The sequence below is a fragment of the Arachis hypogaea genome, chromosome 17 (genome assembly GCF_003086295.3).
Source record: "Arachis hypogaea cultivar Tifrunner chromosome 17, arahy.Tifrunner.gnm2.J5K5, whole genome shotgun sequence".
NCBI classification, from domain to species: Eukaryota; Viridiplantae; Streptophyta; class Magnoliopsida; order Fabales; family Fabaceae; genus Arachis; species Arachis hypogaea.
In genome coordinates, this window is record NC_092052.1 from 132,104,460 (window position 1) to 132,117,756 (window position 13,297).

Sequence of the window (13,297 nt, forward strand, 5' to 3'; positions counted from 1 at the left end):
AAGCAAACTGTCTTTTTAGATAAACATCCGTGAATGAGTTTGCAAACATAGCTTGAGCCTCGCTCGGCAACATGAAAAGTATAAGATCCATCCATTTTTTAACAAGGGAAGAAACGGTTTCTCTAATAACCTTATCGCCAAACTAACTTGAGTTGCTCTAATAATTAGCTCACTAATTCGCTTAAGTATCGGACATTTAAATTTCGTCTTGTGCATGTGACAACTCATTGGTCAACAACACCCTTAAATAGAGCTCCAATTTGTAACAGATTAATCATTGGCTAACCAGACTGAAAGATACAGTGAAAAGTGAAAAAAAATAAAAGAAAAGAAACCTCTGCCAGAAGTGCTTGATTAAAACCACATGAATCCTGAATCTAAACAATCAATCCCCCCATTCTTTGGATTACAAATGGATCTCTTCCGAACCATCCCTCAAAATGTCCATTTGGAATCTAGAAGCATCCCATTAAATAATTATGATCAGCCTGCGCCACTTAATTTAATTGGAAACTCTTTCACTGCTTTGATAGAACCTCCCTATTCATCGTTTGATTTTCTTCCAGACTTTCTAGAACAAAATTGAAAAATATACCTTGGGTCTCCCATCAAAAGTGTAGGCAAATGTACATGTAGGTAAAATAACCTTGTGCCAATAAACCTTAGCTCACATGGCATATTTTTCTCTCTCCACCTCAAAAGTCTCAAGCTCAAGTCTTATTGAGGAGAAAAAATTTGGTAAATGTGAGGAATGTGTGGATATATGATGTGTATCTAAAATTGGAAATTGTCCAATTCATCTTAAGTACTTAAGATTAGGAGTTATTCAATCTATTGACCAAAAAAAAAAACCCTTGTGAGTAAATAATTAAATTAGCTCTCGAAAGATCACTTATTCTTTAAATTAGTTTCCAAATTTTTTTTTAATCAAATTCGTCTTTCAAAAATTTTAAATTAGTCATTTTAGTCCTACCGTTACCAATGGTATCAAAATTTGATGATGTGACTCATCAAGTGACACCACAATACACCTAGTAGTCCTAAGACGAATTTGACCGTTACCCCATAACCTTGTGTTGCGCTTAGACTAACAACCTAATTCAAAAATAAATAAATGAATAAAAGAAGGGAGAAATCAGAGCTATTCGTTGCATATTGCGCAGTTTTAACATCTCAACTAGAATCCTATTTACATTTTGCTGAATCTTTTATATAACACACCAAGATTTACAACTACTATCTAGTATCTACATCTTCAAGCCCTATTGGCAGAGCGCAGAAGTCAGGCGGCTATTATGAGATGTGCCTCGTAATTTTGTACAAAATCAATTTCCATCTGCATCTCCTTCTCGAGCTGTCAAATTGGTTCTTTCTGCATCATTAGTGGTATTTTGATGCAGGTGGGATGGAAAAGCAAAGAGATTCTTTTGAATCTCATCGGAACTCACGAAGTTCGTTGTATTGCTGCCAGGCAAAGAACCAGACCCGACTGCTGTGACTTGGGTAGAATCAACATCACTACATCCTGCAGAATTTTGTACACTTCTGCTGCTACCTACAACAAGCATGTAGTAGTATCATTAAAAATCATCGCTTTCTATGTGTATTTACACTACACTTATTTTTCCTTAGATCAGTATGTCTAAAATAATGGGAGTATATAATCACGATGTAGGGTAGAAAAATATCATGAAAAGATGTGGCGATAGACAATAATGAGTGGCACTAAACTCTGGCCTAAATAACATTATTGTCGAGGACAAAATAACCTGGAAGAGTCGAGGCAGCAGGTGAGTTTGAAATTCCGGGTGAAGTTCCACTTCCTCTTTTCATCTTTGACTGCAAAAAAGAAATACAAGTTAGGAATGGCGGTCAAATGATTCTCTTACTTCAGGATAATGTCTGACATTGTCAACTAAACATGAAAGAAAAGATTCTTAATCCTTTAAATATACAAGACAACAATAGCCATAGAAGTACTGCATAATTCCCCACTGTCCCGTGGAGAAGTACTCCTAATTCATACTGTACGGTGTAAATCCAAGGTCAATTAGGAACACTCGAATGTCGAGCGTCAAACAACTCCAGCAGAGAAATTCAGTTAGCCTACCTTTGTGAATTCTTCACAATGCTTTACAACAAAGGAGATATTTGCATATCGTCCGTGCAGTAGAGCATATGCCCACAAAAGAAGCTTCCTAGGGATGCTCAGATCAAGTGCTTCAATCCCACTCATATTAGGGTTTAATGGGGTCTCTGCTGCTAATTGGTATGGGATCAAATAAGAGTTGAGCCCAGAGGAAAGCACCACAGAAGAACTCTCCCGGTAAAAATTGTAGCAAGCCCGGAGCAAAGTGTTTGCAGTTTCCAAATTTTCATCGGAAACTTTGTTGATCACTATATTCTTTATTTTTGATAAAATCGCGATCCATTTTGTTTCAATTTTTTCCAAATGAGTTGGATCTTCAAAAGTTGTACTCCATAATTCGTGCGGTTGCAAGTCAATACAGAGCAGTTGGCCATTATCCATCCCACCATCTGTTGAATTCTGAACTTGAATTCTATTCGGGAATTCACATGATATTGGAGTAATTTGTGCCAAATTATATATAAGAGTTCGACACCAAGCAACAGAAGAATGCCTGCATACTTTTGCACAACTACTATTTGAGAACTTAGGATTCTTAAATCGTTTCCTAATCTTCTCATTTATTGCTTCAAGGGTTTCCAGTTTTCCATTTTTCTCCAATGATACAATGTGTTCATGCAGATATCTGAAAAGATTAGAAGATTTGAATAAGCTTTTTCATTGAAAATAATGTTCAGCATTTATGCTTAAGGACGGTCATTGTTGTTCAACATTTTATTACCCGTATATGATACTCTCTGATGTATCTGGGCTCTCAATTTCAGGCAAGCTGCATATTTCTGGCCATAAGCTCCCTTGCTCCATGAACAAAGCAAACATTTTTTCTAGCACATTGTCAGAACATACTGGACCAGAGCTTAAAGTCTGAGAATGGCCCATAGCTGAAACCAGGGCTTTCAAATATCTTCCAATGGCCACTGGTACAATATCTTCAATGCATAGTGAAAACTGCATATATGGTGGAAGCCAATATATAAACACAACCAGGATATGAATCTATCAGATCAAAAAACAAAGAATGCAGAAATAACAGCAGCAATTCTACAAATCAAAATCTAAAACAATTCTCAAATATAAAGTGAATATGCATAAGTCAAATCGTAACTTCAGTTTAAGCAGTAAATCAAGCTCTTTGTGATTTACCCGCTTATCTCCTCGAAGAAAAACATATGCACGTTCAAGAGTACATCTATCTCCAGTCTCTTCCAATAGTTTGAGATAAAACAGCACATACTTTCGAATGCAAGTAATGAATTTTCGCGAACTTTCTGGCAAGTTAACCTCAAGGGATTTTTTGTTCCCAGCTGATCCTGGTGCCTTGCGCCTGAATATTGTAAAATTGAACATAGATTAGGGTTACTACTATGTTGTTGACAATATTGCTATATCCTTGCTCCTTCATAGTGTAACAATAAACAAGTCATACTCATATCCAATGCTTATTTTTATTGAACAAGGAAACCCTAAAGTTACACGACAATTTGGGTATGATTTCTTTCCAATTGGGGAGTAAAAGAAAGAGAATCCTTCCAAGAAATCACATCTTTAAAATATTCAAAAGATTGTTTTAAACAGCATGTTCAATGTAATAGTCATTCATACTTCAAAATCATCCATTGTATGAACCTTGAATCGTGTGTGGTAAAATTCCATTTTGTTCAAGTTCAAACTTGCAGTAAGTTAACAATAAAGGAGTAATAATAAAACCGTACCTTCCTTTTTTAACCGTGCTATCAATTTCCCACATATTTATTGTAAAGGATGAGCGTGAAGATTTGAAGCAGAAAGAAAGCTGATCCTTTGCTCTCTCTGTATCACCGCTCTCACCTCTTTTATAAAGCCCCTGAGCTAATATGTATCTGGCCTTATGAAAATGTTTGAGATCTCCCTCCACACAGGTTTCGAGGGCCGAAAGGCAATCACTATAAAGCAAAGACCATGCAGTCTCCAATTTGAGCAACCCTTCATTGTTAATTTCTAGAGAATTGGCCTTAATGCTTCTCTCCTTTTCATTTGATAATGAGCTATCCACATCACAAAGGATACTCATGACAGCATCTTTTACAGATTGATCAAACGAGTGTGATGAAAGAACCTGCCAGAGACCAAAGTGTTGCCAATTAAGATTAGGTGCACCAGATTCCCTTCCTAACTTAAAAATTAACGATTACAGTTGAAAGCACAAAAATATCTTGAAAAAAAAAATTGATGAACAAGAATAAATACATAATAGCAATAAAACAAAACATACCAAAATAGAGTTTAGTGGTCAGAAAAGGGAACAAAAATAAAAACCTTAAAAATCTCCAAATTATGTTTTCCACACTTCATCAGCAGCTTCAAACGTGAGGCATGCATCCTATACACAGGATCAACAGCTGATGTGTTCAAAGCAATGGCTTTGCTATAATACGTTAATGCAGTTTCATGTGAATATCCAAGCTTTTCGCTGAGTTTACCCAAGTAAAATGCATGCAACCAATCTTGCCTGCACAAAGAAATCAATCATAAACACCACGAAAGAACCAAAGAGACACACAATAATCCATGGGCAAAGAATGTATACTTCAGCATGAATGCTTTCTTGAAATGTCTCATTGAATTCTTGCAAAAGATCTTCCATGCTGCATCCTTTAAGGGCAAAACAGATCTCTGATCATAAAATGGCACTACATTCTGAAGGCTGTCATAGTATACCAGTGCCAGTAACTCATGTATCTCACACTGGACAACACGTTCACAGAAAAAGTTACAAACATAATCAATATGATTCAACATTTAAAAAGATTCTAAGAGTATGGTTAGGGTTAAATAAACACCGCACGCATACAATTTTGCAAATCCATAAGCACTTGTATGTTGGAGATATCACAGCATAAAAGATAATTTTTTTGTAAACTTCATTCTTCAATATTTTCAGAAATTCAATGGAACCGCGTAGCTAGCATGAACAACGACTGCCATAATCTTGATTTACCATGAATATAACATGTGGAAGGAACCTTTTTTTCCATAGAAATTCTTTCCTTTTCTTAAGTTTTGTTTTGGATTAACCAAGAGAGTAATACCCCAGGACAGGAACTATGCTCCTCCAGGAAACGGAAATTATAATAGGCTTCATCTCCCACTTAAAAACTAAAAAGCGTAAATACAAAGAATGTAAAACCTGTTGCGCAGAGGTCTTAGCCAAAGCTAAACTCATTAGCAGGCACCGTCTACTCCTCCTTCGGCTTGTTTCCACTCTACTGGATAAAGTAGGATTCTTCCGCCATGCCACAACATTTACATGCTTGCTGCCATCATTTAGCAACAAATCTACTTCCTGGCTCAGTACAATCAAGAAACATTCATAAAACCATATATGGCAACATATGTTGAAATAAAAAAAAAGGGTTGCCTGTTGCAGAATTTTCAGGGTTTACAGTTTAGTGAACCAATTATTATTTCTAACTTGCCTCATCGTAAATATTCCCAAGTCGCTGCCAGCTTTCAAAACGTAGAGGATTGAACATGAGATCATATTTAAAGAGCTTTGCATTTTGTTCAACAAACTCTTCTCCTTCCTTGGTGAGAACAAATCCAGGCCATTTATCTGTAGCACTCATTTCCTCAGATAGAGCTAAGAAATAATATAAGTTACAGTAGACCTCCAAATATGGCTCAGACCTGAAAACAAATACACTTTGGTTTAACCCTAAGAAGCTAGAGGCAGGGAATATCATGGATACATGGCATAAAATATAGAAGAGACTGGTTTAGCATAACAGTACTTTATAAATGTTTACCTCTTCAATAATGTTGTGTTGTACTGTACAAGTCCTCCCTTATCAGGAAACATAATCCTTGTTATAGCTTCAAGAAATCCATCAGATCCAGCATCACCTGAGAGTTTATCTTCACAAACATTCGGATCATCTAAGAACTTATCTATCAGGTTTCCTAACAACAGGTCCTCTGGTGGCAGCATAAAGTGCTTCCTGATGGCTCTTAAAACTCTACGTAGTTTGACCAATCCAGTCCTCTTGTAAATACAAAATTTTTAGCAAAACAAAATCAGAAACAAAGTTCTATACAACATTCTGCAAACAAACTGAGCCACAGAAATTAGAGATAGAGAGCACTCACAGAAGATGCCTTTGCATAGGGAAGTACATACTTGAAAACATCAGCACATTGTTCTTTGGTCTGATAATCTCCCCGGCTTGTATTTTTGTGCATCACTATATCATCATCATATGATGAATCAGATCTTAGATTCAATCCATATAAACAGAAAAAGCATTGATCTAAGGCACTGTCAATTTTTGACTCAAGTTCCTCCATTTCATCTTCTGAAAGTTCATTCCCATCAATCAATAGATTGCTTGGATTTTCAACCTTACTGAAACTGCTGTCAGTCCCAGCCCCTCCATGATCTTCACACACCATTTCCTTACTGTCTTTTTCTTGAACTCGGCAAGATGCAATCCTTTCTGATATTGTTCCTTCAGAAACCTCCTTCCCAGAATTTAGTTCTCCTATTTTTGTCCAATCCATCTGGACATCTAATATATCTGACTTTGAATCTTCTGCAGATGAATTTACAAGACTATTCCTGGATACCTCTTCACATTGCACGGATTCTTTATTTAGATAGTTAAAGCTGGACTTAAGCTTCATATCCAAGGACAAGAGATGCTTTATTGCAAATCTAAGAAATGTTCCTTCTTCACCTTTTCCACCTTCACCGACACAGCACAGTCCATACTCAGCAAGCAAGTCATGCGTTGCAACAATTAAATCAACCTGAGTTAAGGGTTCAGAAAAGAGTAAAGAGATGTTTTTAATTACCCAAAAGAAAAAACCATAATACAACCAAATCATTGAAAGTAATTTTTTTTCCACAGGATAGCTCACTTGAGTTTTGATAGGTGTAGCTGGGCTGAGATGCTGGAGTTTGCAGAAAACAACGGCTGCATCAACAAAATAGTTGTTTTCTTCTTCATCAGAATGTACTGGTTCAGAGGCTTTGTTACAGACAAGTAAGTTTGCAACATATCTCATGATTAACAATAATAGAGACTGCATTTGGAAAATGCTGTTTGTTGGAACTGTAAGGCCATCCTGCCAGCATAAGAACATTAATGGTTTCACTACAAGTGATATTTGATAGTTAAATATGAAAATGTGTCATGACTAAAACCAGGCTATGTGAACCAGATTTCACATAACACATATTGCGGCTAATTTTATTTTTTAAATAGAAAATGAGAAAAATGCAACATTTAGGATAATAAGATATCCTCCATAACTGAAGAGAAAAGAAAATGAATGACGTATAAAAGAGAAATTAGAATATTGCATCAGGAATGACACAATGTCGAAGTCTTGTCCCACTAGATGGGCCCAGTTCCATAGATGAGATTAAAGCATTGATTGACCGTCATCTCAAGGCAGCAGCTCATGTTAATTTGACATATACTCACACAGTTTGGACAGCAAAAATTGCTTACAAATGTTGGAAGACCTTAAATTGTTGCACAGTGAAAATGTTACTAAATATTGACGACTGATTAGTACATCAAACAATTAAATAATTAGGAAAAAGTTTACAGAACTCCCGCAACTTTGAGTTATGTGCACTTAGGTCATTACTATTTTGCACATTTTTAAAGTAACAGGACCAAAGTGCACGTAGCCAACTGATGGGGATTTTCTACTCTTGCGTAAATAAGTACTTCCTGCTATAGTAGGAGAAAGAGCAACAGGGTCGCAAAACTGCTGTGCAGACAAAGTTCTGTATCTTTCCCTTAAAAGAGTCCAATAAATGGATGTCTGTATCAACAAAACCATTTCAAAACATAAAGCAAAAACCAAATCCTGAATAACGTTATGAAATCCAATTGTTATAAACCCCAAATGTTACTGAGTGAAAACAAGCTGATAATTTGGATAACTAACAGCACTGTGAGGTAGGTTTAAAAGACTCTCTAAGAGGAGGAATACAAAAGGAAAACCTAAAAAGATTCAGTTGATAATTAACAGTCTCCAGTAAATAATTCCAAATCAAAGAATCAGACCCCTTTTTTTCTTTCGAATTCCATACGGAACAAAAGAAATACATATTAGAGGAAAAGAACAAGATAAGCGGGAGAACAAAGCTCCAAAAGTAACTTCTGTCCTTATTTTTTTTCTTCAGATTTGGTAGGAGAAAAATAATTTCAGAGAAGAAACACTCCATGGAATAGAAAAATTATAACCAAAACCATCATATATACCCAAAAGGATAAAATGTAAAGCAGAGCCAATCAGTCTCCTTGAATCTAACACAAGAAATCTCTCACTACAGGGGAAAGAAAATCATGACCATACACAACAATGAAGTACAACCTTTTGGTTTTTACATGCAATGAGAAATGTTTTACCATGTTGACAATATCTAGATGTTGCTGTGAACATGAAGGAAACTTAATTACATTTGTAGTTCATAAACTTAATCCTGGGTGAACAGTGAGAATATTTTTCTCAGAAACTTGCTTCATGGCTATCACAGCTTAGAATCCTAAACTAATGAGAATGATATATACTTACAGAATCTCCACGATGGTCAATAACTTTCTTCACTTGAGAAATACAATCAGAGAGTGCCTTCACTTCCTGTGCAACCAAGTGACTACAATGCTTGGTTGAACTTTCATTTGAATCAATCTCAAAATTAGGAGATACCACTAAGTCAATAGTTTGATCAGAAAATTTAAATGATGTCATACATTTATTTAATCCCATTATTGCCATAAGTATTTTCAGCTTTTTATAGTGGCAATTGAAATACATTTCTACATCCATTGGCTCTATCTTCTGACATGCTTCTATTAGAACATCTAAAGCCATTAGTTCAATGGAAGTTATTTTTTCATCTTTTTTATCTGGCACTGTAAGAGAAAATGCATCAATGTAGACATCCTGTGTGGAGAATAGAAGTGGAGAGAGCAATGATATACACTCCAAATACTTTTCTTGTTCCATCAACTCAATGACAGAATTTTCCATCAAGAAATTGACCTTTAATATATTGATCTCGTAAAGAACTCTATCAATGTTCAGCTCTTTTACGGCCTTGCAATGCATACGACGGACTGAACATGGAGAATCTTCCATAGTTTCCCGCTTTGCCAAAAGTGACAAAGAAATACAAAATTCTTCACAACCTTTTGCCCTGTTACCATCAAAAACAGACATTCTCCCACTTAGCCAGAAGAATCGAACCCAAAATGCACTATTCTCCATCAGAAATGAGCTGTCTGAATTGCTCTCATTAGAGGTATCAACTGATATTCTATCCATCCCTTGGAAACTACCAAGCAAACCTTCATCTTCATTCAAGGCATGTTTCAAGTGAAATGGATAATCTAGAGCTACAGACTCTATGATCTTACAGAGATGATAAGATGTCTCTGACATATATTCTGATTGTTTAGAACCAGGGGAGGAGCATAATCCAAAGTCATGATACAACTCGGCAAGAAAAAGACTACATTCAGCAGTTCGTTCCATTCCCCAATGCCGTGTCAACCTTTCTAACTCAAGAAATTTGACAAAAGCATCTTGATATAGGAGGCCTTGTCTTGCAACCTCTTCCAAAAGCAAGTGCCCCATATGATAAGCACCGTAATTTTTTGAAGTTTGTAATAGAAATGCACAAACATTATTATTTTCAGAATTTACTGAATAGGATAATGCACAGTTATCACTATCAACAATATCTGGACTACCCAATCCACGATCAATGAATGGCTCTAAGTATTGAATGACAACCTTTGCCCGGTCCTTGCCACAAGAATCTGATTCTTCTTTCCCTGGTTTACGACTACGCAGCCTTTCTAGTCGAGAACTTCGCCTTTCATGTGGTTGTTCTTCTTGGATATTTGCTTCTTTACCTTTAGCACTTGGCCTTTCTATGTTACCATCACGCGAAGCACTGCTTTCACCACAGGGCCCTACCCCTTCCACGGTATTCATAGCAGCTTCCAAACAAGGTAAGCTTATGCTTAGTCTAACATCCGGAGAGATGCACAATTTTTCAGGGTTTACATCAGAACTTTGTAGGATTTCCAGCAGGGCATCAGCCAAAGCCACCCAGGAAGCTTCTGTCAGCTGCAGTTCTCTGTTCTGGTTTGGCTTTTTGAATGCAACACCCTCATCTGCATTCTCATTACTAGCTTTTCTCTTATCCGGAAATTTGAGGCGCACATGTTTTGGTTCAAGTTTGTCTATGCCTCTGGGAGCAAATGGCAATGGTTCTGACTCTTCAATGGTATTTTTAACATGCAATGCACGAGAATGTGATGGCCAGTGCCTCAAAATCAACTCAGTGACAGACAAGCAAGCAACCTCATCGCCAATAGCAATAAGAACTTCCAAAAGCTTTTCCATGCAATTCCCTGTAGTTACATCAAGGGCAAAAGATCACGAAGACATATACATATGTAATATGTGCATTACGCTCTATGTAATATGTACATATTTGGAGGGGATGACATGCACTGAATTACTATTGAAAAGAATGTGATTTGAAAAGAACTTTCAGAGCAAAAATCTTATTATAAGAAATAACTACCTCACCAATTTTGAAATAACTAGTTTTGCTTGAGTAAGAGGGTGATCTTCACATCGTAGTAAAATTTCAAACTTGAGACATGATAGTCATGGTGCTTAAAGGGGTAAAAGGGCGTCAATGCCTGACCTAATATCCCGTAACTGTAGGAGCCTTGTGCATTCGGACTCCTCTACTTATTTATGTTTTGGTAGGGTTAAATAGAAATTACTTGAGTGTATAATTACAAATTAACCTCCAAAAAAGGAACAAAGTTGAGCTATGTTTAAACGTTATGGTTGGAGTGGTTAATCCTTGTAAAATAATGTCAAATACGTAACATAAATTCTCCCTGATGTCCATTCAGTCAGAATAAATGAAAAATTACTTCTTGCTGAATAGCATTTCACATTTCTCCAGATATTAATTTCATATTTGATGCCAACTGAGAAGGAAATAAAAAACCAAAAGTAGTTCTATTGTCCATAATGCATTTGAACACTGCAGAACAAAGAGACTGAAGGATACACTCAATTGAAGGACAAAGATCATACAGAAGGGAAACAAACTCTGAATTTCACAGCCGGGAAATACTAATGAGAGCTCAACAAATAAAACCCCAACCAATGGACATAATTAAAAATATACAAGTGCTTACAGTTATTGGGGCTACACATGAGGCCTTGCTCAAATGCCCAACGGGAAATACTCAGTAAGTTCATTGAGCATGACAATGTTCCCAGCTGGTTCCAGACAACAGAATCTTTTGAATCAATCTCGACAGCTTGAAGATAACAGTGCAGAGCATTCTCATAATGTGCAGAACCTAGCTGAAGAAATACAGTGGCAAGGTTCTTCAGTGCCAAAAATCTGTGGAGAAAATCAATAGCTAACAGTCACATATACTTAAAGAAGAATATTGTTCAGAAGAGAATAAGAATAATATAAGCACGTGGGAGGCCAAAAACCCAGTTGCATAGAGAACTGCAACATGAATGACACAAGACATTTGTAGACATGTATTACACAAGTCACATAGGGCCTCGAAATCCACATCAAGCAACCCTGGCCAAGCACTTGGAAAGCACAATCTAAAAAAGTCAAAATTATGCCTATGTATGAAGCTATGCAAATAGTTCATACTCATCTGTTGATGGGGATTGCCAACCTTTGCTTTTGTTGTGTGAGGCTATGCAACCATTTTTACGAAGACCCACAGTGGTTTTATGACTAACATCCACCACCCATGCACTTTGTCAAAATGCATAAAGTAACAAAATTATCAGAATATCATAATCATGGTGAGCCCTTAACCCATGGCAAAGGAACTCATTGCAATATACTCGTGCCCAATGTCACTCTAACAGACTAAATGTTGAAAGAGGAGGTTTATATGAGAATACAATTACAGAACAATTGAAAACACAACATGAGATAGAATACAATACATAATAGAGTCAAGAACAAAACCTTAGTTGCAAAAGATGACTATCACTGACACTGCTATCCACCTGATGACAGAAAATACACCATTAGATCATTGTACTTCCAATTTAAAACGAAAGTGTATACAACCATGGAACAAAAAATATATGCACTAGGTGAAATCCAAAACCTGTGCATTAGCTAAAAGAGGATCTTTAAGTACTGATTCTAATAACTCGCGAGCCTTTTGGTAGTCTTTAGATTGTAACTTGAGTAACCCATCATGATAAGTTTGAGTCAGATGAAATTCCTGAAACAGCAGGGAAAAGAAAAATGATGCTGAATGAATAATGCTATGCAGCACTTGAGACACTCGGATATGTCGATCACAATTTCATAACCCTAGATTTTCAAACAGTAACAATGATTATAATTTTTTTTTTTAAAAAAAGCACATGAACAACAAGCCACGGAACATTACTACCTCAATGCTACTAAGATTATGAAGAACCCTAGTCACTGAACCCTAAACTGAATTTCCAATATAATGCCATAACCATTTATCATAGAAGTTAAGTAAAAAGGAACATGCCTGAGCTTCTTTGGTAGGAGCTAGTGGCTCCCATTTAGCTTTCGGGTCAGTATCATTGATAGCTGCAATTGAGAACTAAGAAGAAAAGGAAAAAAAAAAGGAGCTCTTATCAGATTCCAAATCGAAAACTTAGCATTTCATTGAAGACGAAGCTGGTGAGAAACGTAGAAGCTATCGCAGTAACGACACGATAAAGACGAAAATGCATGTACCATATTCAATGTTCAGAAATGCAAAATGTTAGTTTGTCACTGTTAGATCATCAATTTTTTAGGGTTCCAAGCTTCGATTTCAGTCTTAGCTTTCGAATTTTTTTTCTCTCTCCGTTTCCGGTTGTTTTAGCTTGTAAGCGAGGGAGAGCGGGCGCGCTCTCAGAACGGCCCTTCAACCGTTTAAGAAACGACATCGTTTTAGGGATTCTTGCTTTTTTGTCATTTTCTGTTTTTTTATCATTATTTTAGAAATACAAAAAGGAAAAGTTTAGGGACAGCAATTTTGTTAAATTCTGGCCAGCATGTAACCAGCAAAAAAAAAGTGAGCTATTGAATGAAATTTCACA

General features: G+C 36.4%; 1 protein-coding gene across 3 annotated transcripts; it reads right to left on the reverse strand.

Moving 5' to 3' along the window:
- Positions 1-1,099: 1,099 nt before the first annotated feature.
- LOC112766509 (calcineurin-binding protein 1) lies at positions 1,100-13,122 on the reverse strand. 3 transcript variants are annotated; one of them, XM_025812400.3, is made up of 20 exons: positions 12,951-13,122; positions 12,739-12,813; positions 12,337-12,456; positions 12,192-12,232; positions 11,865-11,972; positions 11,380-11,591; positions 8,720-10,569; positions 7,046-7,252; positions 6,275-6,934; positions 5,935-6,170; positions 5,605-5,815; positions 5,316-5,471; positions 4,716-4,873; positions 4,445-4,637; positions 3,862-4,244; positions 3,293-3,473; positions 2,871-3,097; positions 2,111-2,774; positions 1,770-1,839; positions 1,100-1,555 (listed from the first exon to the last, which is right to left on the reverse strand). In XM_025812400.3, the coding sequence occupies exons 1-20, from the start codon at positions 12,951-12,953 to the stop codon at positions 1,326-1,328; spliced, it is 5,985 nt and encodes a 1,994-aa protein (XP_025668185.1). In that variant the 5' UTR covers positions 12,954-13,122; the 3' UTR covers positions 1,100-1,325. The 3 variants fall into 3 exon arrangements, with proteins under 3 accessions (XP_025668185.1, XP_072079796.1, XP_025668186.1); XM_072223695.1 differs by having other exon boundaries at positions 5,316-5,467; positions 5,601-5,815; XM_025812401.3 differs by lacking the exon at positions 11,865-11,972.
- Positions 13,123-13,297: the final 175 nt, after the last annotated feature.

Bases quoted from the DNA above. Each gene is read 5' to 3' on its own strand.
- LOC112766509 (XM_025812400.3), bottom strand. The intron at 11,592-11,864 runs GTATGAACTATT...TTTTCTCCACAG, and splicing joins CAATCCCCATCAACAGATGA to ATTTTTGGCACTGAAGAACC. The intron at 4,638-4,715 runs GTATACATTCTT...TTCTTTGTGCAG, and splicing joins AAGAAAGCATTCATGCTGAA to GCAAGATTGGTTGCATGCAT.